The 27001-nt window shown below is 39.2% G+C and overlaps 1 protein-coding gene across 1 annotated transcript in view; it reads right to left on the bottom strand.

Annotated features, from left to right (window-relative positions):
- The window catches only part of EPHA3 (EPH receptor A3), a 232273-nt gene that overhangs the window by 5108 nt on the left and 200164 nt on the right, over nt 1-27001 (bottom strand). Inside the window, exons 13-16 of the mRNA XM_014947309.1 lie at nt 26722-26931; nt 16021-16170; nt 13944-14137; nt 114-269 (exon numbers count right to left, since the gene is read on the bottom strand). Coding sequence (XP_014802795.1) covers nt 114-269; nt 13944-14137; nt 16021-16170; nt 26722-26931 — 710 coding nt within the window. The remainder of the gene's footprint in view (nt 1-113; nt 270-13943; nt 14138-16020; nt 16171-26721; nt 26932-27001) is intronic.

The raw sequence follows: 27001 nt of genomic DNA on the forward strand, positions 1-27001 counted from the left end.
ATTTTAGCTAAAAACTGGAAACTCCATACAAAACAACTACTCTTATGCTTATGTTTAAACTTGTACCTTCATCCACAACAAATTATTAAAAGCCGTAGCCAATTGAAACTTACTCTGTAGAAATCTTGGCTATTGTATCACAGGAACTGTACTCCACGCCTGTGAAAATATCTTTGCACTGTCCTGTCCGAAAACCATTGAGCCAATCACCTGCCGTGCGGAAGGCTGAAATATCAATGTTACTTTGGTCCAGGAGAAGATTTGATGGCCTGAAATAAAAAAAAAAAGAATGTGATGAATGTTAGAGAGCAGGGATACGTACGGATTTATTTTCTTTCTAAACTTAGCACTGGCATTGGCAGGAGCTTCCGGGCTAGATGTGGCTTTTCTGTTTGTCTGTGCAAGTTCCCTGCTGCTGAGGCCACCAGGTACTCATGCTGGCAGCTCTGAAGAATGCTGCGTAATCACCCTGCTTAAGAGCACCAGCTTCTCATGCCCATGTTTAAATCACTGAAGCATCACCAATTCATGAAGTGTATCGCTACCTTCCAATTTAATGTGTGAAGCATTAGCAAAGATAAGTCTAATTTAGATTATATTCCTGTGATTCACCTAGTCCCAAACAACACACAAACGATGCACAATCTGGAGTTGAGTGTGTTGGTAAAATTTACACATATCGAATGTTCAGAGTATTGTGGCCCATTGACAAATCCTAAATGCTGCTACTAAGTCAGAAACAAAAATAACAAGACACTAATGGCTTTAAAAATTCGTACCAAGTCTAAAAATCAAATCTTAGGTGAATTTGTGAGACAAATATAAATGCATGAGACCTGGATTCTGCAGTGGAAAGAGGCAGAAATTAGAAAGTTTGTTATTAAATACACTTAGCCAAATATAAAATACAATTGCCATATCCAATTTAAAATCGATGCTCACTCTAAGACTGAAACTTCACAGAATCACAGAATGATATGGGGTTGGAAGGGACCAGTGGAGATCATCTAGTCCAACCTTCTTATTCAAGAGCATCAAGACTAAAAATAAATGCCAGCCCTTCCCCATGAAGTCACTATAGTCAAGCTCTACTAGACTTCATTTTAGCTATCTAAAAAAAAAACCCACAAATAGGACCAGTTAGTTTTCTGAGCTATTGTTGCAATCCATGGAGAGATGCAAGCATTTCCAGGCAGGAGGTTTGTCTTCTCTGAAACAGGTCTTCCAGGCAAACAGCTTGGAGATGACATCTGGCTTTCAGAGAGGTTCTCAGCTGTTCCTCTTCACTGACGTGCTATTTTTTTGAAGAGGTGTGAGAAGCCCCTGAATAGCAATAGGATCAGTAATTTATTTCTACTGACAAGGTATCTTACCTATTCTAGTTAGCTTTCTCACTCTGTGCTAATTACTTCCTCTACTAGTCAGATGTTACTAGAGACATCAACTCTATTTCTGCATTTGTCCCTCGACTGACAAACATGTCCATACTGGACAGCTTTTTAGCCCCCATTCAGAAATATACATGCTCCGTTTTAAGTAAAGTAACTTATGGGTGTCTATCTCATGCTTAAAGCTAAGCATGTGCTTAGCTCTGTGCTAATATGATGGTACTACTCATGAGCACAGGAGACAGAACTAAAGGATGTTCAAAGCAGTTCACACTGTACTTTACAGTCTATTTTCTGCCCCATAATTCTTTTTCCCCATGGTTCTAGTGAAACATCACCTGCACAGGAGTCTGACTACAATAGCAGAATCCATCTGAAGTGACTTTTGTCACTGGAAAGAGATGAAAATGAGAGGTGGTTAGATTAACACCGCAATTTAAAGGCAGTGATTACACAGTGTAATGGGTAGGTGACAGTTACTGCTACCGGAGAACTGATCTGGATTGTAAAACACCCTCTTCTCCTCAAACTCAAGCCATCTCTAAGCACTGGAAAAAACATAAAGGGGGAGACTGTAAAGGCATGAAAGAGAACAAAGTGTCTAAGTACCAGTGAATAAGCAGCCTAGAAAATCCAAACAAAACATCTCAATCACAACACAAGCCTTTATGAAGTCTCATCAAGATAAGCAGCAGTGCAATAGCATAACCTTGCAGCACATCCAACTTGCACTGGAATCTGGAGATACCACAGCAGCCATACCGAGACTTTTACCTCTTACCTTTGAATAAAAGAACAATATAGCTTTGCTAAACAATAACTTTTGGTATTTTCTACATACTAAACAGCACGTCATACTTATAATGTTTTGCCAATTGTTATCAATCAGCTGATTTCTTTCATGTTCAGAATATTATTCCAATATTTTCCTTCCCTGCTGCGATTGCAGGTCATAATTGAGTTCAATAGATGCTTGAAAATTTTAACTTAAAAACCACAAATGGACATAACACCTCTGCAGATTCACCGTCAATTTTCACCAGGTCTCAGAGCAGCAATGTTCCTGATAAGGCGCCTTTCGCCTGACTACCTTTCCTCTGGAGCCCAGCCAGGACAAGGAGCTGCTGCAAATGACCATGATTGCTGCCTCCAGCCATGGACCTCACATCTTGAGAACAGCCATTGACGAAAAGGAAAGCGACAGAAGACACCAGAAACCTGCTCTGCCCCCAAAATAATAAAGAAGGGAAAGCACAGCATGGCTGCACTGACACAAAGACTCAGCTAATGACAGAAGGTGCAGCACACTTCAAGGTTATTGTTCTCATGCCAAAAACAGATCTTAAGCACCTATATGATAACTTTAAACAACTTCCAGTTAAAGGCTCAGGTTAGACAATCAGGCTCAGAATATTTTTATTCAGTAGCTGTACAGCCTGCATCTCCCTGACTACTGTTTGTCCCATGAAGAGTCAGTGCTTTTTATTTATAGTTTTCTGGGTATAGTGTCTGGAATCCCAAGACATTTACTAAGAGTATTTATGAAGTGTTCTTAGTGATAAAGCATGGAGATCTTTTTTTCTAGCCTAGTACATCTTCTCAACTTAAATCTAATAAAACAAGGCCTGACTTAAGAATTACTAATGAAAAAAAAAAAGTATAAACAAGTTGAAATAGAACAGGTCTCTAGGATTAGGAATTAGAGTGGCCCAAAAGAGCTTTTATGTTTATTACTTGGATCAAAGTATCATAAGGACAAAAAATATGACCTAATTTTAATGCAAGTGACCTCAGAATAACCAGCACTGTAAAGTATCATTTTTCTCCTTGTAGGATTCCAAACAAAAATTAGTTACTTTCCTCCTCAGAGAGGACATCTGGACAGTTTATCAATGAACAGGAATTTGACTCACTGTGAAGAGTCTGTGATGTCTCCTCGCATGCACCAAGGGAAAGCTGGGCTTTCAGAGCATCTGCACACATCGGCAGTTTTTTTCCCCCTGACCCAGCCCCTAGACAGAAGGTCTGAACATGAAATTTATGGTCTGGGTGATGTGCGCCATGAGCTCACACTTTACTAGACAAATTAGATGGGTTGCAATCCATGCAGCTGTAAACGACGTCCTGCAGGGTTCCACCTGATCTTTTACAGCTTTTCATAAATCAGTACCTACTAGCTTCAGAAGAGAGTCATTAAAAAGAAATCATGGAAATTACATGTTTGCTCAGGGGAAGCGAAATAGAACATTTCCCTCTGTCTTTTCTTTTCTTCCCCCCCCCCCCCCCCCCCAACTTTCTTTATTTTGTTGCTTTGACCAACTATGATATACTCCATTGTACTATATTTCAACAGTCATTGAAAGACTTTCTATCCTGTTCATCCTGACTGTGTATCTATCTATGGAGTTACTGACATGTGGTGCCTTGAAAAAAAATCAGCAAGACTCAGGTTAGAGAGACAAATTTAACAGTGAGATGCCAGTTATAAAACTCCCTGTTGCTGAAAGCTTTCTCTGGATGTCCCCATTACATTAACAGTTGGAATTAACCTTTGAGTCATCTGCAGTAGCAGGGAGAATGATCGTTTGTTATCATTAGCACAGATTTTTGTCACAACACAGGGAAAGTTTTGCTGCGGCATATAGTAATGACAAAGACCACAGAAAACATCATTAGAACCCTTCCCAATAGCTCATGGAAATCTTGGTCTCTGGTCAGCTGCTGCCTGGCGAGAATGGGATACATTAACTTCTAAAATCCAGGAACTGAAACAAATAGAAGGAAAATGCCCAGCCACTTCTTTTGCAAGGGTGCTATTCTGCAAATAGACAGGGGAGTTGTGCACACACGATCCTGGACTTCATACTGCAGTAGACTCTCTCTTTCCATCCCTTCCTCCAAACACCGCAACCAACCTTCAGTTCTTAAATCTCCACTTCCCCTTCCACAGTCAGCTTCTTTCAAAGGCGAAAGCATTTAAAAAACATAAAGTAATTTCCTGTGGCAATTTTTAGGTAATTACAAGCTGATTTTGTAAAGTGAAATAGCTCCCTTGCAGGGAGTCAGGCCTGGTTTGAACACAAATCCTATGTGCTTTGTGATTATGGCAAGCTGAAGCACAGAATTCAGGTTTGACAAGAAGGACACCTCCTATTTCAAGAAAAAAATAACCCAAAAAAGAACAGCTGGCATAGAAAGCAAATTTTACTTTTATCTTCTACAGCAAGCAGAATCAAAAGTATACAAGTATATCAACAGAAGACTGTTGAAATAAATGACTTGCTGAGGAGAAGTCATTGTGTTTACTTGATTATCCCTGGACCTTAAAGATAAGAATCTTTAGAGTTCCACCTCTTCATGCCCATCTTAAGGTGCCCTTAGCAAAATTTGTAACTTAGTCCCTAAAATACAATGAACCTCCTAGAGTGGTGCATTTGCTTTTCCCAAGGGGTTTCATATCAACTTTGCACACTGTCAGAATAAGCAGATTGTGACTGCTCTTTGAAGCCAAAAGAGAGATGGAGAGAGGAAGAGGGGTAATACAAATAACCAATGGGGAAAAGAATGCAGGTGAGGCTGATGGCCTGCTGCAAAATGTCATCCTGAACTTCTTATTGTCTTGCTCCATGTTGTCTGCTGGCAAAAAACTTACCACAGCTTCTTCTAGGACAACGATCAAAGAAAATATCAATTGCCCCATAGGTCAGTCCATCAATCTTCCCTACTCCTTTAGCTGCCTCTCAAAACATGCTTTTCAAGGGACTTATTTCAGCATCTGGGTGGGGTAATATATCATATGCCTGGGTGTACCAATGCTCCTCAATTTACTTTTTCTCCCCACCAAAACCACTGAAGGCAAAAAATACCACCATGTTGCTGCAATGGTTGACTTTTCCACATAATACAGCTTAAGCTGTGCTTTTAAGCTGCAGAAGTAATGTCACATGTCATTTCCTGGGATTCGTAGCTGGCCCAGAGGCAGACCCTTAACAACAACCAGTCATTATTGTTAGGACAGTCTGTAGGCTTTTTAAAAGAGGGAGAGAAAAATGCCTCAGAGTGCTTTTAGAATGCTCTTCTGGCTCTTTGCATCTACCATTTGCTGTGTATGACTTGCCCTAATACCTCACACTTGGCCACGCTATGAATTTCTACAGACTTTCACCACCGCATTCGTTGCATCAGGCAACGGCTCCGTGCACTTTCTTTTCCCAGCATTTCCAGCTCAGAATTACCATTAAGGCTAATGAGAGCTTTACGTGGTAAACCCAGCACATCCAGCTGAGAACAGCAGAACAAAATCCCTCGGAATCACCGTAAACAGCAAACGCTCGCTATCAGGCCACCCGCTGGCCTGGCTGCATTGCTATTTAAATTATACAGTACCCAACTCAGACAAGAATTCACAGCAGAAACACCGAGTTTCACCAGCAGAGTCAAATTAGAGGTATGAAAGTGCAAATAGATGTTTCACTGTCTCTGTTAGCAGTGAGCCCCAGCAACTTTTGACTTTGAAGGAACAACGGTTGATTTGTGTCTGCCTCAGGCACGGTATTAATGACTGCTGGAAAAAGTCAGGTGAAAATAGGGCTTTTCTGTCTCTAGCATGCAAACTAACTGAAATCCCTAAAAATCTCCTCAGTTCAACTCCTGGGTTCTTCATGCAACCCCAATTGTGATTAGTCAGATACCAAGTAGCATTGTTTACTGTAATCTTGTACTTTTCTGGGTGCAGTTAGGTTCCCCTCCCCTCCATAAATTCACTATTTTACATTTAACAGTCTTCAAAAAAGAGGGATAGTATTGTAGGCTTACTTTACTTGGATTCTTTTAGAGTGAACAGTCCATTTTAGGACATAGAATATATTGTTGCTGGTTTCTGAATGAGGCGAAAAATTCTCATGTAGGCCTGCCTTATGCAGCTTTTGTCCAAACCCAGACCCTGTTGTTACTGCCTGGACAACCACAAAGCGTTAAGTCCTCTCTGAAACACTTGAAATAAAATGGAAAGCTCTTTCCTTCAGTCCTTCAGCCTGAAAGTTCCTACCAAGGAGAGGCAGACAGCAATATTGTGGCAGGTCAGCAACATATGTCAAGCATCTGAAACCTTCTGACCTGAATGGCAAAAAAAGGGAACTTTTCAACAAAACGTTCAGCCAACACAAATAGTCATTTTGTTGCAAATATTACTGTAAAAACAGGGCTTCAGTTATGCTGCATAATGGAGCAGCCTGAATATTTTATTTGACCTGTTCGCTGCTCCTACTGAGTTTAATTTTCCCAAATATCCCACCAAGCTAGCATACTAGAGTTTCCACCGAATCATCAGATTTTAAGTGGAAACAAACTTTGTGAGAAGCAAACTTCAAATTTTAAATTGCAAATGATGCCTCTGGATGTTTGAGAGAAAACATTACGCTTGACACCACTGAGAGTGCCACAATGACAGCCAACAAAGCACATGTTTAGCAGCGAACACTTGCAATCAACTGCTTGCAAATAACAGGTAGGCCAAAAACTGCTAGAGGAAATTACTCCAGTGAATAATTCCAACACCACATCAAATTCAAGAAAATCAGGACAGGGTTGTAAACAACTTTCTAACACATAAAAGAACGTATGAGGAATTATTCATACACATTTTCAAACACCCATATTTTCATCAAGAAGAGCAACTGACCCTGACCCCCTAAAATTCCTGAACTATATTAAAAGAATTTCAGCTATGCTTTTTCTGAAAATAAGTGGCCTTCTTGTTTTTCTAGCCTTAGCTATAACAAAAGCAGTAGAACTTGTATTTTAAATTGAGAACTTCTAACACATAGAGATCTGAAAGCAAATCTACCTCCAAGGCTACAGTACAACCCAGATATAATGTTGTTTTGGTTTTGCTTTGTTGGTCTTTTTTCAGTAAGGTTACACAGTGTCATGAATTAACAAAAAAAAATACATTTTGGGGATTAAAGAAAAATCCACATAACTGTTCATAGATTATTTTCTTCAATTTTTTTGGTTCTCATACACAGGCATACTGCTTCCTCATCACAGAATTGGAACTTGGAAATCAATGGAAGATGTGAAATTTGTATAATAATAATAAGGGATATATAATTCAGGACTTTGAGTGGAGTTCCACTGAGTCTTGTAAACTTCAGTTCCAAAGGTTTCAATAAAATCTTAAGATGTTTTATCCTTGTACCTGAATTATCATTCATAAACACAAAGAATAAGTTCAAACTGCATATTCATGATCGTAAATCAAGAATAATTTGACTGAGCTTGATGAGGTACCTCATTCTGGAAAAAAGAAATCTGGGGTTAACTTTTATTTAAGTTCTACACACAGAAAAGGTGCATATTTAACATGCATATTGGTCTTCATTTTCAAATTATCATAAAGATAATTTTAAATGTCTTTATACTGTGGTACGCAGCATTATTTCTTTAAAAATCTAGTTTGGTTTCCCTTTTTTGGTTCAGCTTTTAACTTTGTCCGTCTACTCAGAAATTCTACATTTTGCAACGCGGAACATTTATCATGTTATCCAGAGAAGGCTAGTGGACTAAAATGAATACTTGAAATTACAAAGTAAAATTTTGCTTCAGAAGCTTCTATACATAAGAACATACAATCAGATTTTTAATTCTTTGAAAGTATCTTATACACAAGGACTGACTAGAAAGCCGTTTGGCTGGCTGGTGGTACAAGTAGTGTTGGAGAGCAGGAAGAGGAGTCTACAAAGTGCAAGAGAGCCAAGCCTTGCCTCCTGTCTCTGTTTATGAAATAAAATGGTTTTACTGAAGCCTATTGCCCTTGCTGAACATGGTCTGTCTTTTCTGTGGATTTCATACTAAAGGAAGCTCCATGCTAGAAGAAACAGATGCTGAATCCTATTAACGACTGCTGGTTAGCCTGTAAGTAACACCTTCATCTTCAAAGATACGGGGCAAACTTGCTAATTAATCCTCCTGTGAGAAAGGTAATTTAAATTTTCAGCAAGACAGAGAAATTAGCTAAACAAAATAATGATTTTAAAAGTCCCAATAAAGCAGCTACCTTTGAAATGGATAATGTTTTGACATTTTCAAAAATAAAATGAGGACCAACAGATTTTGCAAAACATTTGCTAGCTGCATTTCCAAATCAAAAACTGTTTCAGAAATGTGTTTGAAACCACATTACCCACACCTTATTAAAAAGTGGACAAAAATCACAAGATAATTTTACAGAACTCCCTGTAAGCAGTAGATGTGATAATGACTTTCCATGTTAGATGTTTGGGCTAGATATGAACTGAGAATAAAGACATTGAATGATAAATCTCCCATTAAAATCTTCTTCCTCTGAGATCCCCCTCTCAATTTGCAATGCAAAATAAGTAGCATTTTCTGTGACTACCCAAAGAAACTAACAAAATTGTCAGCTGTTAACTCTGAGCAATTCGTAAAATAATGATCTTTTTTACAAGGTAGACTATCAGCTGTATATTTTCTGCATTCTACATATGAGACAAATTCTTGCATTTAGATATTTATTATAGAATTAATATAGAATAATTAATACAGCTAGAATCACACAAACAACTGAGCTATTAATACAGCTAGAATCACACAAACAACTGGTTACAGAGCAGTTAATAAAGAAATATCCTGAATTCTCAGACAGTTTTCTCCCCTTGTTTGCAATATAATTCTTTCCTTCTCTCCTAAGTATGTTCTTGCAGTATAAAGAAACAACAGCAGCACTGCTTGAAGCTGACTTTCACTTTAACAAAAGGTTATACAGAAACAAAAGCAAATACAGAATTAGGTTGTTTTGTGTGGATTCCTTGTCAGTTTTGAAATCAATCAAAGACCTGGCAGAAATTCAGAATTTCTAAAAATCATGTGCCGGAATTAGAAACATTTTTCAAATTTTTTCAAATACTTTTTCTTGGCAAAGCCTGTGGATTAACTCAGCTATTCCTGTTTTATAGCGGATTCGTGAAGAATAAGTGCCCTTAGTCACACCTACATCATAGATGTGAACATACACATCAACTGTAGGAAAGTTGCCATAATACTTGGGTTGCCTTAATCCTATATCACAACCCTTATACCTCAAGGTCACACTATCCTACAACATACTAATTCACTTTGGGACACAGAAATGCTTTAAATTTATTTCTAACTAAACACTATGCTTTAAAAATATTTTTTTCCCAAGTGGCCATGTAAGAATAAGATTCATATATATAAAATTATAATATACATTGTAACTCTAGAGAGCCATCACATATATATATCAAAATTAGATATAAACATGAAAAAAAAAATCAGAAATATAAATACGTGAAAAAAAAAGAAACAGATAAAGAAAATTAAATGCTATGAGTCAATTTAAGATTTGTAGTGCATACAAAGTATTTCCAGTTGCGTGATTCTTGGGTTACAGTTTTTTCCCACACAAACGAAACCACTAATAAGCCCTTTTAGACCACAGCCTCACCAACTGGCTAGCAGGTGGGTAAAGTGATTCTCTCTCTCCTACTCAAGTTGAGAAAACTTTCCATCTGCTTTGTATCTGCATGAAATGTTCACAAATGTGAAGTAATACACAGTGGACTAAAAAATAATAAGCTCAAGAAGAAAAATAATGAACTTGATCAAAACTGGTAGAACTATGAACTCACTTCCACCCTAAAGATATCCAAACAACCTAACGACTCTGTTATAAAAATGAACATCATGCTCAGAAAACAGGAAAGAACAGCAAGACATAAATCAAATAAAAATATCATGAGGTTATGCTTTAGAAAACTGCATGACTTGTATAACTTTTTGTGTACTAAATTCTGTTCCTACAGCCTTTACAGAGCGGGATAACTCCAGGCAGCCTAAAAGACACAAAAGATCCATGTGTCCATAACCAGTGCAAGTCTTGTTAGCAAAAGCTCAAGGTGGCTACCTGATTAAAAAGTGAATTTTGACAGGTAAGAAAGAAATCAGCCATACTCTGTACTTTACAAGGAATAGAAAAGGAATTTTCATGTGAATTTGAGATGAAACAAAACACCAGGAATGGTTTTATAAAATGTTTACTGTGCTGAGGTTACAAAAACCTTTTGTCAATGTAAGGTTCACAAGCACGGAGAACAGCCTGCAAAGAGACAATCAATAAGGATAAAAACATCCCCTCGGATATTATGAAATTATTAGATGCTGTGGAGTGGCCAGAAGGGATAGAAAACTGCAAAGGAAATGCAGAATGGAAGGATTTGACTCCGTTCCTGTATTGCTAGGAGGCATTAGTGTAAAACGTGCCTGGGCTATGGCCTGGAATCATACATATAGTCAAGCACATCCTTCAGCTGAAGTCAGTTAACAGTAACGTACAAGAGGACAGGGATATCCTATGCACCTCTAGCAATGTGCTTTTAAATAGGATACAACAGTGCCGTGACTATTTTAAATAAACATCAGCTCTAAAATCTGTAAGAAGAGACAGGCTTTGCATCTGCAACAGGCATCGTCAGGTCAAACATTTTTCCTGACCAAGTATATTCTGAACACCTACGAGCATATGGTGGGCATAAAGCTTTAGCATTTTTCCAGTAGCACCACAGACATGGGTAAAAGAGAGTTGGGACCTTTATAATTTAGATTAATTGCTTATTATGGGTATGGGGAGAGGTGCTGCAGGAGTACTGCAGTCTCAAATAAAAAGTGAGAGTGGCCATTTGAGTTGAGGTAACCCCCCCAGCCCTCGTGGCTGGGTTGCAGAGGGCTTCACCTCCATAGCGATGCCTGTCCCTCCCCAGCTGCTGGCAGTACAAGGATTCCAGCAGGGATCCAGCTGGGGGTCTCCTTCTCTGGGAGCTGCCCTGACTCACCTCCCTTTCATATCAGCTACATATTTCTGCATGTAAGGCTACAGCAAGATGCAAACCCATTTTAAGTCTGGCTTCTCATTTTTCTCTGTCAATCTGTGAGAAGGTGATGCTGGATGGACCTCCAGCCCTCCCCAGTCAGGAGCACTACTGGCTGCACAAGGAGCGCGTGTTACCTGGCAGAAGTGCTCCTCTGCAGGAAACGAAGGGGGTCTGGAGCTGTCTGCAGCTTTTCAGACAGTTTAAGGTTCAAGATTAGTCAGTTTTAGCAATGGTTACATGGGGGTGATCATGAAGTTCCAGATCTGCATAGGACTGCCCAGCACCCCTCATGTTGTCATCCCTAATTCTTGGCCATAGTCAAGTTTAAGGACAGCCTGGGTTGTGCTGCAGACACCAATAGGGGGAGACTGGGATGGAGGGATCACGGATCACACATTCCCTGAACTGCTTGGGTTTATCCATGTTGGTGTGCCCACCACCTGGACTCCACGGCTCCCCCTCTCTCAGCAGAGAGTGAGGAGATGTAGAGAGGAAGATGCACTGCACTGCTTGGGCATGCAAAGGGTCGTAGTGGGAACATAATTGGCAAGGAGGGAATAAAAACTGCCTTTGACATTCCCCTCCTCAGAAACGCGCTCCACATCAAAGCCAGAGCAGCAGCCTGCCATGAGGAGCATTTTACTGAGAGCTCACCTAAAACTGCTGCGAGAAGTCCCCTACCGTGTTAGCAGCCTCCTTCCTTCCCCACACTGTGCCATCAGCAAAGAGCACGGCACCGTGGTACCGATGTGCAGCTGCTGCTGCCCGCACCAGGAAAGCACATAATGAAAGGGGAGCCAAGAGAGCAAGAGAGAGACGGGAGGGAGAGATACTGCACCGTGGTGCTCCTGCGCAGAACCCAGCAGGTGCAAGCAGTACTTGGATTGGATCTGGTCTCCATTAGAGGATACCAGGTTTTACTGGCCATGAACAAGTAAACTGGAAATGTTGGTTCAATATTGTTTTCAGCCTTGCTGTGGTTCAACTCCCTTACTGGAAGGACAGTAAACAGGGAACATTTTGCTTCTGTCTGGAATACGAAATATGCAGCACTGTTTTCTGCAATCAAATCCCCAAGCCAAAACATGATAGTCATGATTCCCAACTCCCCGAATTCATCAGATTGCTGCAGTATATATCCCTATAAAATATTTATTTGCACCAGTCATTTGCCAAACAGGGGTGGCAAGATGTTTAGAAGAAAGGTGCTTGACTGAGAAGATAGTGTTTAAACAGTTACGGTGTTTTTCAAAGATTTGTTTGCTTTGTTTTCTGCTACCTGGCAGCTAACAGAAATAATTGCTTTGGTAAGCGTGTTGGTTTACTATGTGTTAAATGCTCACCAATTACATTATTGAAACATAATTACCGCTCAAGCACTCTTCTTACATATTTTTAAAAGCAAAGCCCATTACTGTGGCTGTCTTCCTTCTCCTGTCCCTGCTGTCTTTTTCACTTCTCTGGCGTGGCAGTAGGAGGTAATTAGAATGGCAGCCTCTAGCTCAGGATGCAGCACAATGCCAGGGGCCAGGAAAAAGGAAGCAAGGTCCGTGTCACCTGCAGAGCCGGCTGCAGTATCAATGTGGTTCTTCCTTTGCTCTGTTTCCCTTCTGTCCCTTCCCATTTGGTTGCTGTGGTGAGAAGTGTTCAGTGTTACAAGGAAAGGTCTGAGAGGAATGTTTTGCTGTGCTTCTTTTTAAAGCCTGCATCATGGCAGACTGGCCCACTGAAACACTCTCCAAGACCTGGGTCTGAAGCAGCAGAGTGTGTCCCTGACTGCCCACTTTGCAAACAGAGGATTTTGCACTAGCATTCATGCTAAGAGTAATTTTACGTTTTTTTTTAGATCACTTCAGTAAGAGTATGCCTTTTTTTTGCATTATATAAGCCAATTAACTTAATTGCACCACATCCTAATGGTGTCTTTAGGTGCCAACACACTCTTCAGTTACTCTCTCTCAATGAGATAATTCTTATCTCATAATAGTGATGTTCCAGAGTGTGTTCAATAATCAGGATTATAAACGAATGTTTTTAATATAAGTAGGAATATTGCAGAGGTTGGAAGTGAATTCCTTCTTAAGGCATTGATCTAACAGGGAATGTAAGTGCATTTTAAAATTTGTGAGACTTACTGAAAGCAAAATGGTAATTCATATGACTAAAGTTAAGGTGACTTGTCAGAGCAGAGCATAAGAGTGTAGGATGTCTGTTTGGACACAATTCAGAAAGATACTTAGAACATGGCTAGCTGCAACCCAGGAAACACTTAAGCACTTAAACCACCACATAAGGTCAGAATGAAGCTCACATGATGGCCAAATCTGCCATCTCTGTTTTTCTCCCAAACCTCTGTTCAGTCTTACAATGGGCTTCATAACGCTAGCATAACAGCTTTTCACATTTTGAATAAATAATAGCATATAATTAATAAAAAAGAGTAGTAATAATAATAATAATAATAATAATAATAAATCCTTCTCACAAAAGGATAGTCAGGAAGCTTTTCCTAGCCTTCAAGATTGCAAACAGCTTATGGTTAAAAGTTGAAGAAGAGGGTGAACAAAGTAAACAAGTCCTAATTATGGAAGATGAAGTAATCAAAGACATTTATTTATGTGCAATGTAAAATCTAACATGTCACCTTGCCGCTGCATTGGTGATTATTTTCAGACTGCTGGGATTACGGATCAGTTTATCCAGGATGCTGACAATCTGCTCAAACTTGGGTCTGTTGTTTCTGTCTTTCTGCCAACAGTCCAGCATCAGCTGATACAAGGCAGCTGGGCAGTCCATAGGAGGTGGCAAGCGGTACCCTTCATCAACAGCCTTAATCACCTGCACAAGGATAAAAGTTTTTGAAAACTTAAAGGCACTTTTAACTTTTTTTATCAGTTCTGCGAACCACATTAACATGGACATTCTGTGTTTAAACAAATGTGTTTATTCACTAATTGTCTTGTCATGCAATGCCTCTAGTTTATCTGCAAAGTAAACCAGGAAGCAAATTAGGCATACAAAGAAAGGGAGTTAAGATACAGTATGTGACTTTGAGGAAGGTGAGAGTCTAGGAAGGATCTCCAAAACTCACACTTGATTGAACTAAATCCATAAACAAAAGCTACAGTTAGTAATGTGCTTATTTAACTATGCCAGACTTCAAAAGGTCTGGAATCTCTCTTGTCTGATCACCCTTAGAAACACACGCTTTCCACACTCCCCAGTGGACATTGCACTCTGCAGAAAGCCAGCCTCCCCTCTCACAGCACATCCTGAACTGATAGAGAGAAGGTCTTGTGGACATTCTCACAGGGCCAGAAAATATTTTTAAAACTTACCACAAGGGTAACTGTACATTTCCTACTAGGCAGTGCAGGGCCAATTCTTTTGCCATTTGTCTAGATTGATTAAAAAAAAAATTTGCCCAGAATTTACTCGGTTATGAAGCTTTTTCACTAGAGTGTAACACCTCTTGATCAGTCCTACAGTATCTATTGCACCATTAATAAAACCCCAATGTATTCTATTTAGAAAATTATAAAGCCGTATTCTGTTAATCTTTCCTTTTTATCTGGATCAGTTAATTCAAAAGCAGGGAAAATTGTTCTGAGTCAGAACAGGGATAGGAAAACAGTCCATAGTTTAAGCAGCCATGAAGCAGAGGCCCCAAAATAGGTTAATCCTTCTGTTTCTGATTTTAATGTGATATTATTAAAGGTATTCCACTTAATACCAGCCTATGTAACACGAGTCATTAATCTCCACAAACAATAGAAAAAATGTTTATGACTAATTAAAAGAAATACATAGTTTTTTGCAGAAACTTGGGTACCAGATGTACTAATTTAAAAAGAAGTTTTCTTCTCATTTTCTCACCTGCAGTACAGAAAATGTCCGACTACATTTATGTTACTGACTTGTTTTTTTTTAATTTAGTACTAGTAATGATGGATACCAATCCCTTGGAAAATCTATTTGTGTTAGTGACTGTACTTCAGAGAATTCGGTTCGTAACTCCTGTGGAATAAATCTAGGATTAATAAGATGACAGAAAAGAAATGAAAAAAGATATAATAAAAATATTATTTGAGGAAATGTTATGCTTCTTACAAAAATACTGGGAGACATCCATTAATCATTTTGATTGCAGGCTTCAATAGTTTACTAAGGTTGCAAAGAAGCCTGTATTGGAAGTCTTCTAATAAGATCACGCTACTTCTCTATTTTATCCGTTTATTACTTCCAGGAGTGTTTTGGTTTCATTAAACTCTTAGTAGAAATGCTTTTCTTCTCTTTTTCACAAGCTCCAAGAGCTTATTCTGTGTATTTGATATTTACAGAAAACTTCTACAGAATATTATACAAGTGGAACCAAAGTGAATCAACAGAAATTTAGGAGGGTTTTCTAATAATAATCTAAGGAATATAAATGGCAATGACCTAATTGAAGTGGAATTGTTACAATCATCCTAACCACCAGCGTGATAAAATTCTCTAATATGTTCCTTCAGAGATCCAAAATACCCTGCTATAAAGCTGCTGGATTTTTTTCAAATTCATTAGGACTTTTACTTGACCAGGGAGATTTGGAGATTTTAATTTTTACATCTTATTCAATGTCAATGTCAAAAACTCAGAGCCACCTGGTTTCATTATGCTTCGCTTCCTTTCACAGCTTGATCCTTTATTTGAGAACATAACTCAGATAACAATATACTCACATCCTGGTTGGACATCTCCCAGTACGGTCTTTCTCCATAAGACATCACCTCCCAGAGAACAATCCCATAGCTCCACGCATCACTGGCTGATGTGAACTTCCGATATGCAATGGCTTCTGGTGATGTCCATCGGATAGGAATCTTGCCCCCCTAGGAGCAAAACAAAATAAAACAGCCCATTTGACTGTAATACAATGAACATAATTTTACATGATTGATTATTTTATCTCTGAGATTCTCAGTTATCATTATATCAGTGTAAAAAAACAGCATAAGCTGGAAAATGCTATTGCCATGTGTCATGAAAGCATCCTGTGCGCTATACAGAGTAAAATACATTACAGTGCAAAATCTACTGAAGCTACATAGTATAGTATACATACTATGTACATATATATTTCTGTGTAGCATAATATGCACAGGTAATAATAAATGATAACCTAAGTATGGATGATTTTCAGTTACAAAGCATTTGGAAACTGGCAAGACAGTCATACAGCATTAAGGATGAAAAAGCTAGTATGAGCTTACATGCTAAGTCCTTTTGCACAGCGCAAGAGGGCTGGATTTGGCTATTTGCAAGGTATTTCAAGTGAATTCCCTGTTGGTGTGGAATGCACATTGTTTCACCATGTTTTCACCCAATGCTTTCTAGGACATTAAAGGAAAATGAGGGGCCACGATGCCCCTCAGTAATGCCAAGCCTCACTAATACCAAGCCTCTAGTTGCACAGGGCAGTGCCTGTGACCACGTACATAAATTTCCCATTCCAAAGCCATCAGAGACAGTCACAGAAAGACAGATTCGGACAGGGTCATCTATCAGGGGGGAGAGTGCAAAAATGTAATCTGGGGAAGCGGTCTTAAACATTTTTTACTGTCGTGAGAGAAACAAGTCATCATTAAATGATGTAAACTTGAAAAGAACTAAAGCAACCATTACAATTAATACTGCTTTTAGGGGAACAGCTCTCTTTGATTATGGCCACCACGTGGTGTCATAGGTCAAATTAGTAAAATGCACACAAGCAGCCTCAGGCTGAGTTTCTGCAAGATGAGACTTAGAGGAAAGAGAAAATTTCCAGTGGTGCCAGCTTTGACAGAGATTTTTAAGACTCTCATTTGTGAGTCACACATGAGAAAACAAAGGTCTAAAAGACAGCAGTGCAAAACTTGTTACTTAAGGTAATTCTGGAGTGAATATATTTGAATACAGAAAACTGTGAGAGTTTAAAGGTGTTTCCAGTTCCAGGGATGCACAACATATAAAGGGATATACTCTGAAGATTTCACAGTAGACTAGCTATTTGAAGTACCTCTGCAACCCTCATTATACTGTAGTCATACACTTACACTCACAATAACCTGTGTGGTAAGGGAGCACACCTATTTCCACTGAATAATCAGTGAGAAATAAAATGTAAAGATATTAATGCTTTGCCTATACTTCCAGAAGTGTACCTGCACTGAGGGTAGCCATACACTCACCAGCTTTAGATTAACTAGCTTGATTAACAATAGAAATGCGGATATTAGTGTTAACTAGACACCTAAATACAGCCTATATACACTGGAACCCAAGTATTGACAATTTCATAGCTAATAGTGCACAAATTAGATTAAATATAAGCAACAAAAACAAGCCTGACTCAGGCTACAATTTAGACCTCCAAAATGTCACTAGATATGTCTTAGAGGCTTGGCAAAGGTCAGAGAGGGAATCTATCTTGGCATACATTTTTTATGGACCCTGTTCTATTAAGCAGACTCCCTGCCTTAACCAAAAGACAAATCTTCATTTCACACACAACCTTTAAAATTAGGTAAATTTCCACATTACTTGTGGACCAACAAAATTAAATAAATAAAATAAATAGCAGTATTTGAAGTCACTGTTTCATCACAGAAGCCCAAGTGAAGGACCTGATTGGCCTCTCTTTCAAACTTGGAAATATATACGACGATGTTCTTTAGTCACAAAAAGTACATTGTATTTTCTATCCATTGTAAGGTTATTCTCAATTCCCAGTGCTGCTCCATAAAAGTACTGAGAACATAAAAATAATATTGTTTGTCTCATACTTTACTGAGAAGCAATAGTATACCCACTTTATAAATATCCAGGGTCCCTCAGTGAGTCCAAGGCACAGCCAAGAAACAAGGAAAGCTCTCCTGTGTCCTAGTGTTTTCACAACAAATCCACTTAAACTTTTAGATATGGGGATGATAAAGAAATCAATCCCACTTTTTCAGCCTTTTTGCTACACATACTAGTAGAGTGAACTTTGATTTCCAATAAAGAATGTCAGTGCCGGGGGAAAGCCATATCCTAGATTTACACAAACAAAAACCCACCACCGTGAACAGACAGAGCTTCCAAATCAAACATTCCCACTTGTCCCACAGGCTCAGAAGTCACTCGCAAACTGGAGCAAACCTAGAGTGCAGCTGCAAGGCCAAAGTTCCCAGACACTGCCTGCACAGAGGAGCGGGTGAGGGGAAGCCCAAGTTGTGTGCTCAGGACATCAGCCCTCCCAGTGCAGATCTGCCCACAGCTCATCTCCCCAGCCCATCTCAACTGCCAGGACAAAACTGCCTCTGAGCTACACCCAAGATGTAAATCGCAAAGGACCTTTACAAGTCAATCCCAACCCCATGGACTACATCTGGAAAGGAATGTGTAGCTCATGGGGCTGCTGAAGTCCAGGCACGAGGGGCCACCACCATGCCCCGTGGCTGGTGCGAGCTTCTGAGCTCCACGCCCCTGCCAGCACTCTGATGGGTGAGCATGTCCAGCAGGGACCACACCAGACCAACACTGGCATTCGGTTTGAGATTAAATATTTCAAATTCCTGGCCAGGTGGAGACGTAAAAGAGGGAACTGTTGATCCTTGCTGCTTCTGATGGTAGCACTACCACCTCAGACAAGCCCCAAGCCTCCTCTCGCCTCTGCTGATCCCTCCCCTTGTGCCCAGAGGCATCAGAGCTTCTGGGAAAGAGACTGTGCCATCTGATTTGAAAGAAGGTGAGATACAGAGCTAGGTGTCATAGGTGTCAGCAGTGGGCTCGTGGCAATGAAGCCAGGCTTGGCCTCATTCTCCAGCAATTGCTTCAGCTACACTTTGAATAGAGGGATGGCAGAACAAATACCTAGGACGTGCCACATAAGAAAGCCCTTGAGGCAGGGAGCAGTTACGTTGTTTTTCTAGCCTCAGCATTATGGCTGGTTCTGTGAAACACAGAAGCACAGTTTGGGAGTTTTCAGAACCTTACTTCAAGAGTCCGAATTTCTGTGAGTGGCTTTGGGCTCAGTCTTTTAATTTCATGTTAAGACACAAAAACGGAGCCCTTCTTGACAAACCCTTGAGAAATAATTGCCAGATGTCACACAGAAAAATGTGCTCATGCCTAGAATACAAGCATTTTAGTCAAGGGCAGGAAATATATTTGAGAAAAGATCTTTACCTCTGTAATCTTACAGGAAAAATCATTTATACAACTGAAAAAACACATTTACATAAAATGACATCAATTAGTCTCCAAACATTTTGGGATTGCTTTATTGCAGGTTAAGGAAGATTGTAAACTCAATGAAACAAAGTTCTTCTGGCTTTGTTTGTTCAAGTGAAAAACTAGACTCCATTATAAGGAAATAAATTTTCTTTGCAAAGTCTCAGCTGTAACTCTATACAAGTCTACAGATACATGTAGCATTACCATAAATGAGAGTAAACTAAGAAGAGTATTAAAATGTAGCTAAAAGAAGAAATCAACTGCCACTGAATAAAGTGTAAAACTATAATTTTGCTATTCTGCTCTCCAATTTCTCACAAAACTGTCAATGTTTGTATTTAAAAGGGGACTTTGTTGACTAATTTAATAATTTCAGAACAGAAAAAAAAAAGTTCTGGTAAATATTGTTTAGACAAATAAGCATTTTAACACAAAAACAGTTCCCCCCAAAGTATTATGTAACATTCACATTTTAGCAGAAGTCCAAATATCAATATATGCATAAAATCTGAAGACTCATATCAAACTAAACATATAGTTTTCTATTGCTATTAGCTTTGAAAAATATAAGGCTTGCTGGAATTGAAGTAGTCTATTTTGAAATTAAAGAACTGTGATCATTCAGCTTTAGAAATTCCCTTCTCACTTCTGCCGTTTTTGGGAAATACCCACCTCATTTGAACACATATCAACGCTTCAAGTTTCTGCTTTGCCAGAAATCAGTACTTTCTTTGCAATATCCTTTGCCAATATAAAAGATATCTTACATAATTTACCTTTGCATAAATTAAACCAAACACTTTCTCCTAGACCACAGAGCTGGAGCTGGGAAAACTAAGCTCCTATACTTGTTTCTTTATTAATTTCTTGGGTTTTATGCCCTCTCTCCAGTCTCCCAATATTTAAAATGCGTATAATGATACCTGCTCTGTAAACTGCTATGATGAAAGTGCTAAGAAATCCTACCTGCTTGACTTCTTAAAATTATGTATTTGATGCTTTTGGACTCTTTTCAGTGGTTCCCAGAGACAGGACGAGGGGCAACGGGCACAAGCTGGAACATTGGAAGTTCCACTCAAATACGAGGAAGAACCTCTTTACGGTGAGGGTGACAGAGCCCTGGAACAGGCTGCCCAGGGAGGTTGTGGAGTCCCCTTCTCTGGAGATTTTCAAGACCCGCCTGGATGCAGTCCTGAGTAATGTGCTATGCGAAATCCTGCTAAAGCAGGTGAGTAGGACAAGATGAGCTCTAGAAGGACCCTTCCAACTCAAACAATTCTGTGATTCTGTGATACAATTTAATCTTTTTATGCTATATCTGTTAATTATCCTCCACTGGAAAATCTGAAACTGATATTATTGGCTGGTATTTCTGGACTGCTACCATTCAAAATTAGTACTATCAGGACTGAGCATGTAAGACAAACTTGCTATATGAAAAATCATTCGAGATACGCCTAGGAAAAAGGTTTGCCCAAATCTGTTTGGTACAGGCTTACAAAGAGAAATCTACATGTGTATGCATCACTAGCTATTGGTAATACATATAGTGACTATTTTCAGAAGATAAATACAGGTTTTATATATTTTTGTCACAGTCTCCATTTAAGAGCATGGTCATCATGAAACCAAATAAGCTTTTAGAGTAGAAAAAGTATCAGTAAAAGAAATTGTAGGAGTTTGTTATTGCAGCTTTAAATCCCAGGCAGTCTAGGTCAGGGAACCACTCTCGAGGTTTGAAATTAGTGAGCCAGCAGTAACCAAAGGTTTTCTCTGCTCTAGATGGAGCTGTGATTCCTACAGTATCTGGTTGTTCAGCATAATTCATCTAAAGTCAATGAAGTCCTCAATTTATTTCTAGCACGTCTGGCACTCCAGCACAAGGCAGCTGTTTCCAGGCCTTCATAACCCATTCCAATATTCTGATTTATAATCTCTTACAGGGTGACTGCCACAGGCACCTAAGCCACAGGCCTGGGGAGAGGAGAATCAAGAAAAATGGATTCTAACAGAATTATCAGAAGAACTTTGAAGGGAAATCTGAAGGAAAAAGCCTGACATTAATTCATTACATGAAGACTTAGGCTAGTTCAGGAGATATCTTACTGGTACAGAGCAAGATGGTTTCATGTGAGTAAGATGAACATGACTTACCCTCTTAAGCATCTGAAAATTACCTGATGCTACTTGTTCATCCCTTACTAATGAATATTTTATCTTGACATTATGTCCTTGTCAAGTGGTAAATGATAACAGAGCTTGGCTTCTCTCCTCCTGCTTATCAGGCAAGAGAATTGGTGGGGTAGTTTTTTTCTTTTTTTTTTTTTTAACCACATCTTCAATACATTCAGACAGTATTACTGTGGTTTTGCATATATAGGGAATGAACAAACCATGCTAAATTTCTGTCAAGTGCCAGTTGCAATAATGTGTGCATATCAAAAAGGACCTGTGTGCCCTTCCCTGTGGCATGGAACAGAGCAGCACCTTGCCGTGCTCTCCCTGCTCTGGCACTGTTACCCGGGGGCACAGGCTACCAGAACACTTGCCATCAAAGGACAGTATTTTTTGAAGTGATGTAGATTTAATGAGTAGTTATCCATGCAAATATAATAACCGGACAGTGTTTTACATTGAAATGCCAAGAACATACATTTACATAGTCAAAGTTCATCTACTGATTACCCAAATATTATGCCTTTGAGAGACATAATTACAGTCCCTCTACACGTGTGATGGTTTAAATTTACTTCCACTTCATACTGTGTCATTAGTCCACCTACTTGTCATACAGACATCTAAAAATAATAAGAATAAAAAGGATCAATTTGACAATGACAATTTTAATACAATCTTGGCCTTTCAATTAAAAGTGAATAGGTACGGAGAACATAGATAATTACAGTACATCCCCTCCGGCACAAAGGCTCAGGAAAAAAAAGAAATCCAAACACTCAGTCAATCTAATTCACATGCTGGCTTCTGCTTCTGTAAGCAGGCAGACCACAGGCTGCCAAAGGCTTTTTGTGGTATCGAGTCAGTAACAATAATTCAAGAGGTAAAAAATGACCCTGTCGGGTAGCAAAGTTTTCTTACAACTCTCGATTCCCTGTATTTCACGTATGCACCTGTGATCTTTGCATTGTCCTTCAGAGCTCTTGTACAATAGCATGAATGTCACAGATTATGTATTGATATATAAAGGGATACATACATTATTGATATATAAAAGAATAGATGTTCATATCCTCCATGCAAAGCTTCAGATATAGCTTCTGAGAACAGAACAACATAAAATTTCACCCATTCAGTGGTGTACATTGAAAGCCTGAAGGGCTGACTGGGGTACACCAATCCTGAATTGCAATCATGAATTAAAGCAATGGAATTGTTCTCAGGTTTTGACATTTACAGGTGGAAAATAGGGCTAGAAGAGGAGGCTAAATAGATAAACCCTCTCTCTTTGCCGCTAATTGTATAAAATTTACCTGGTACCACTGATATTAAATGAAGAACCAGGAGAGGGAAGAGTTGGAGAGGAGGCAAAAGTCTCTATCTATTAATATAATACACACTCTTCACCATTTGAATGTTTGGAATTGAGGTTATAACTTGGATTATTTTTTTTTTTTTTTTATCTTTTCCAAGATCCTACAGAGTAGTTGTCATCCTTTAGTTGTAAAGGCATGAAGCCATTATTTTAAAAAGTGGCACTACTTTTGTCTTGGTTTTGCCATATAATTAGTGCCTGTGAAATGCACTAGAAACAGCCTAGGAGACGGTACTGTATTTTGTAATATGACTAAAGAGCAGGAACATAAACTGCCCAGCTTTCTTCCAGTGGACTGGAGCTCCGTTTCACACTCAGGATCCCCAGCTGTTTAAGCTGGGGATCAGACATACCCAGGGACACACTACCTGAACATGTATACCAGATACACTTCAAAGGAAACTCAAGCAAAAAGATTACTAGCAAATAGCCTTGTCCTTCTCTCAGAGTCAAGTTGTGACACAGGTATATTCAGCAATGAATTTGGAAGAAAATTAGATGTTTCCTAGGTTGTATTTGAAGGTTTTAATTATCTGAGCATCTTCCTGCAGGAATTTGCAGATACACCATAAATGCCAGATGGAGTTTACTGAACACAGATGATTACACTTTACAAAATAGTTTCTTTCCATCTGATTTCACAATCTAAATGTAAATAGGCAAGCAGGCTTAGAAAATAGGTGGCAGAAGAAGAGGAAGAATAAAAAGACATAGAGGTGCTGGAGCGGGTCCAGAGAAAAGCAACAAAGATGGTGAGGGGTCTGGAGCACAAGTCTTATGAGAAGAGGCTGAGGCAGCTGAGGTTATTCAGCCTGGAAAGAGGAGGCTGAGGGGAGACCTTATTGCTCTCTACAACTACCTGAAAGGAGGGTGTAGAGAGATGGGGGTCAGTCTCTTCTCTCAAGTCACAGGCGACAGGACGAGAGGAAATGGCCTCAAGTTGTGCCAGGGGAGGTTCAGGCTGGGTATTAGGAAAAAATTTTTCACCAAAAGGGTTATCAGACATTGGAATGGGCTGCCCAGGGAGGTGGTTGAGGCACCATCCCTGGAGGTGTTCAAAAGACAGGTTGATGTAGTGCTGGGAGGTATGGTTTAGTGATGGTGATGCTCCTTGTTTGTTGTGTGGGTGTCTGTTTTTGTCAGTTAGGTTGATGGTTGGACAAGATGATCTTTAAGGTCCCTTCCAACCTAGAAGATTCTGTGATTAAAAAAAAATAATCAACACTGCACTGGTCCATAGGAAATTCACACGTAACAGTGGCCAGAAACACTGACACCCTCTGCACCCTGGTTTTCCTAGCTCACCCATGGATATGACTCACTGATGTTCGCTTCATTTTCAGGGAAGTGTGCTTCCCTTATAAAGCTGTATGCTATGCAGTTTGATGCATCTAAGTTAACTAGGACTCAGCTCTTTATGTGAATACATAAAACACCATTACTAAATTATATATGGGTTTGCATGCCCAGGTGAATTTTGGAATAAGAGGACTGAACTTTGAAGCTGGCAGAGGTTGTCTGCGTCTCAGCAGAAGAATGGGAGCCAACCATGTGGCAAAGCTGTGTCGAGTGTGGAAGGAGACACTGAGACTTCTCACCCATGGAGATATTAAGAGAAAGGGCATGTGTGAGAAACATGAGATAAATATGCTATGCATGGTGCTGGGGATTAGTATCCCCTTTTGTGCATCACATTTAAGGAAAATGTAGTTAAGTTGAAAAGAATCTAAAGGAGACAAGCAAGAAGGGTAAGTTTGGAAAAATTGCTTAGAAAATAAAAGAATGGAGGGATGCATGTGAAGAGGACAGCAATCTCCATGCATATAGGCAGCTGCTCTAAAGCGGTGATCAATCACCTGCCTACGGGCAGTAGTGGTAGGACACAGAGTAATTGCCTTAGCTTGCAAGCCTACATCCTGGGGGAGGGAAGTTAAACATGAGACTAGATAAATACTATATCTAAAACTGTTTACCTCGGAGACACTAACGCCCATTACTTTCACAGGAGTTTTTAAGGATTTTTTTAATATCTGACAAGTCAATAAACCTTTGGCTGAATTACAGACAATTTTCTTTTGAAGAATTCTTGCATTATATTAATATTTACTTATGAATGCTGCATCTATACTGGGCATGAAAACTGCTTGCCCCTACTAATGTCTCCTTATATTAGCCATGAAAGATCTCTGTAGACAGTTTCTTGAAGTGTTATATACTGCATATTTCTAACAACATGCCAAAGCTTATCAGAGGTCAAAGAAAACACTGAAAGGTCAAATAAAGAATAGAGTCTTTATGCCTGGTAAGTTATGAATGCATGATTGATAAATATGTATCTATAAATGTATGTGTACATAATGTATATATAATGTGTAAGAAAACAGCTAGGATTTCTTTACTCATTTGTCACGTTATTTTATTTCAATCATGAAGAAGGTAGCATGCAAACTACCACAATAATTGATTGCTCCTGTCAGTGATCAGGAATGAAGGAAGCCCTAGAAAACACACATTAAGGTATTGCTGATACATTCTACTCTAATCTGGTTTGTACAGTGAAGAGGAGATGATTACTAGGAGGCATCACTACAAATTACGCTTGACTAAGATACTGGAGATTAATGCGACTTTTTCTAAAGTTAATAAAATCCACTTGCAATAGGATTAAAGTGAACAACCAGATATCCCTGTGTAATATCTACATACACAAAGCTAAATGTATGCCTTCAAGGTTTCCACAGTAAACCAGAAGAGTTATTCAGGGGAGAACAAGAGGTGTTGTCCTGGTTTGTGTAGCACAGCTGCATTTAGAAGACAATGTGGCTTTTCTAAGGCTCTAAACCAACACCACAGCTTCTGGTTAGATTTTTAGGCGGAATGAAATCCAGAAAAGAAATAAGCAGCAGCCTACAGTACGGACAGTCCCCTATCTGATAAAAGTTTCTCTACCTCAGGACCAAACAGTCTCCTCCTTGATATCATTACATCTCTAAGAGATGGGTACCACTTTGTATATATGAAATAAGACGGAGAAAGAACAGGAGGCTTATTACATTGTTAAGGAAGACTTCATTTTTTGTTTTACTCAAGCTTTTAGTTAGGGGTACAACAGCAGGTATAACTGATACACCTTTGCAGAACAACGATATTGGTATGCTCAAATAAGACATATGTCCCATCCTATTAGAAGACACAAAAGGTTAAAAAAAAAATAAAAAAAAAAATTCTGGGTAGGATTTCTTTTTACTGGGTGGGAGCTAAATCAGCAGTGTAACAAAACCTGTTCAAAGCACATGTGAAGTCTTACATTATTGCGTGCCAAACTAACTTATGCCTTAATTGTGGTATTCACTGCTTTACACATTCAGCAGAAAGAAACGGTCATGAATTTTGCATACTTTAAGAAAAATAATCTACCAAAAGAAAGAAAACTTTTTGCTTTCTAGCTTCTCTGAATTAAACATGAATTAAAAAATAGCTGTGATGAGTTTATGGTTTATTGAACATCTCTGGGCCTGTCAAGACTGGATGGCCTCTACAACCCAGAGTACAAGCCTCAGGGACGCCCTCAGATTTCAGTCTAACTTTGTCAAAATCAACAAGAATTTTAAAAGGCTAAACAAACACAGAAACTCACCCTTGTGGTGTAAGCAGCTTCTGGGTCATCTTCCAGCACACGAGAGAGACCAAAATCTGAGACTTTGCATACCAAATTACTATTGATGAGGATATTACGAGCAGCTAGATCTCGATGGACATAACCCATATCCGACAAATATTTCATGCCAGATGCGATCCCTCGAAGCATTCCTACTAGCTGGATGACTGTGAACTGGGCATCATGTTTCTGGAAAACATTTGAAATGTCATTTCAGAGATTGTTCATGTTCCTCCTTGCACAGAATTTTTGATAAAGA

Source organism: Calidris pugnax, unplaced genomic scaffold (assembly GCF_001431845.1).
Source record: "Calidris pugnax isolate Ruff unplaced genomic scaffold, ASM143184v1 scaffold95, whole genome shotgun sequence".
NCBI classification, from domain to species: domain Eukaryota; kingdom Metazoa; phylum Chordata; class Aves; order Charadriiformes; family Scolopacidae; genus Calidris; species Calidris pugnax.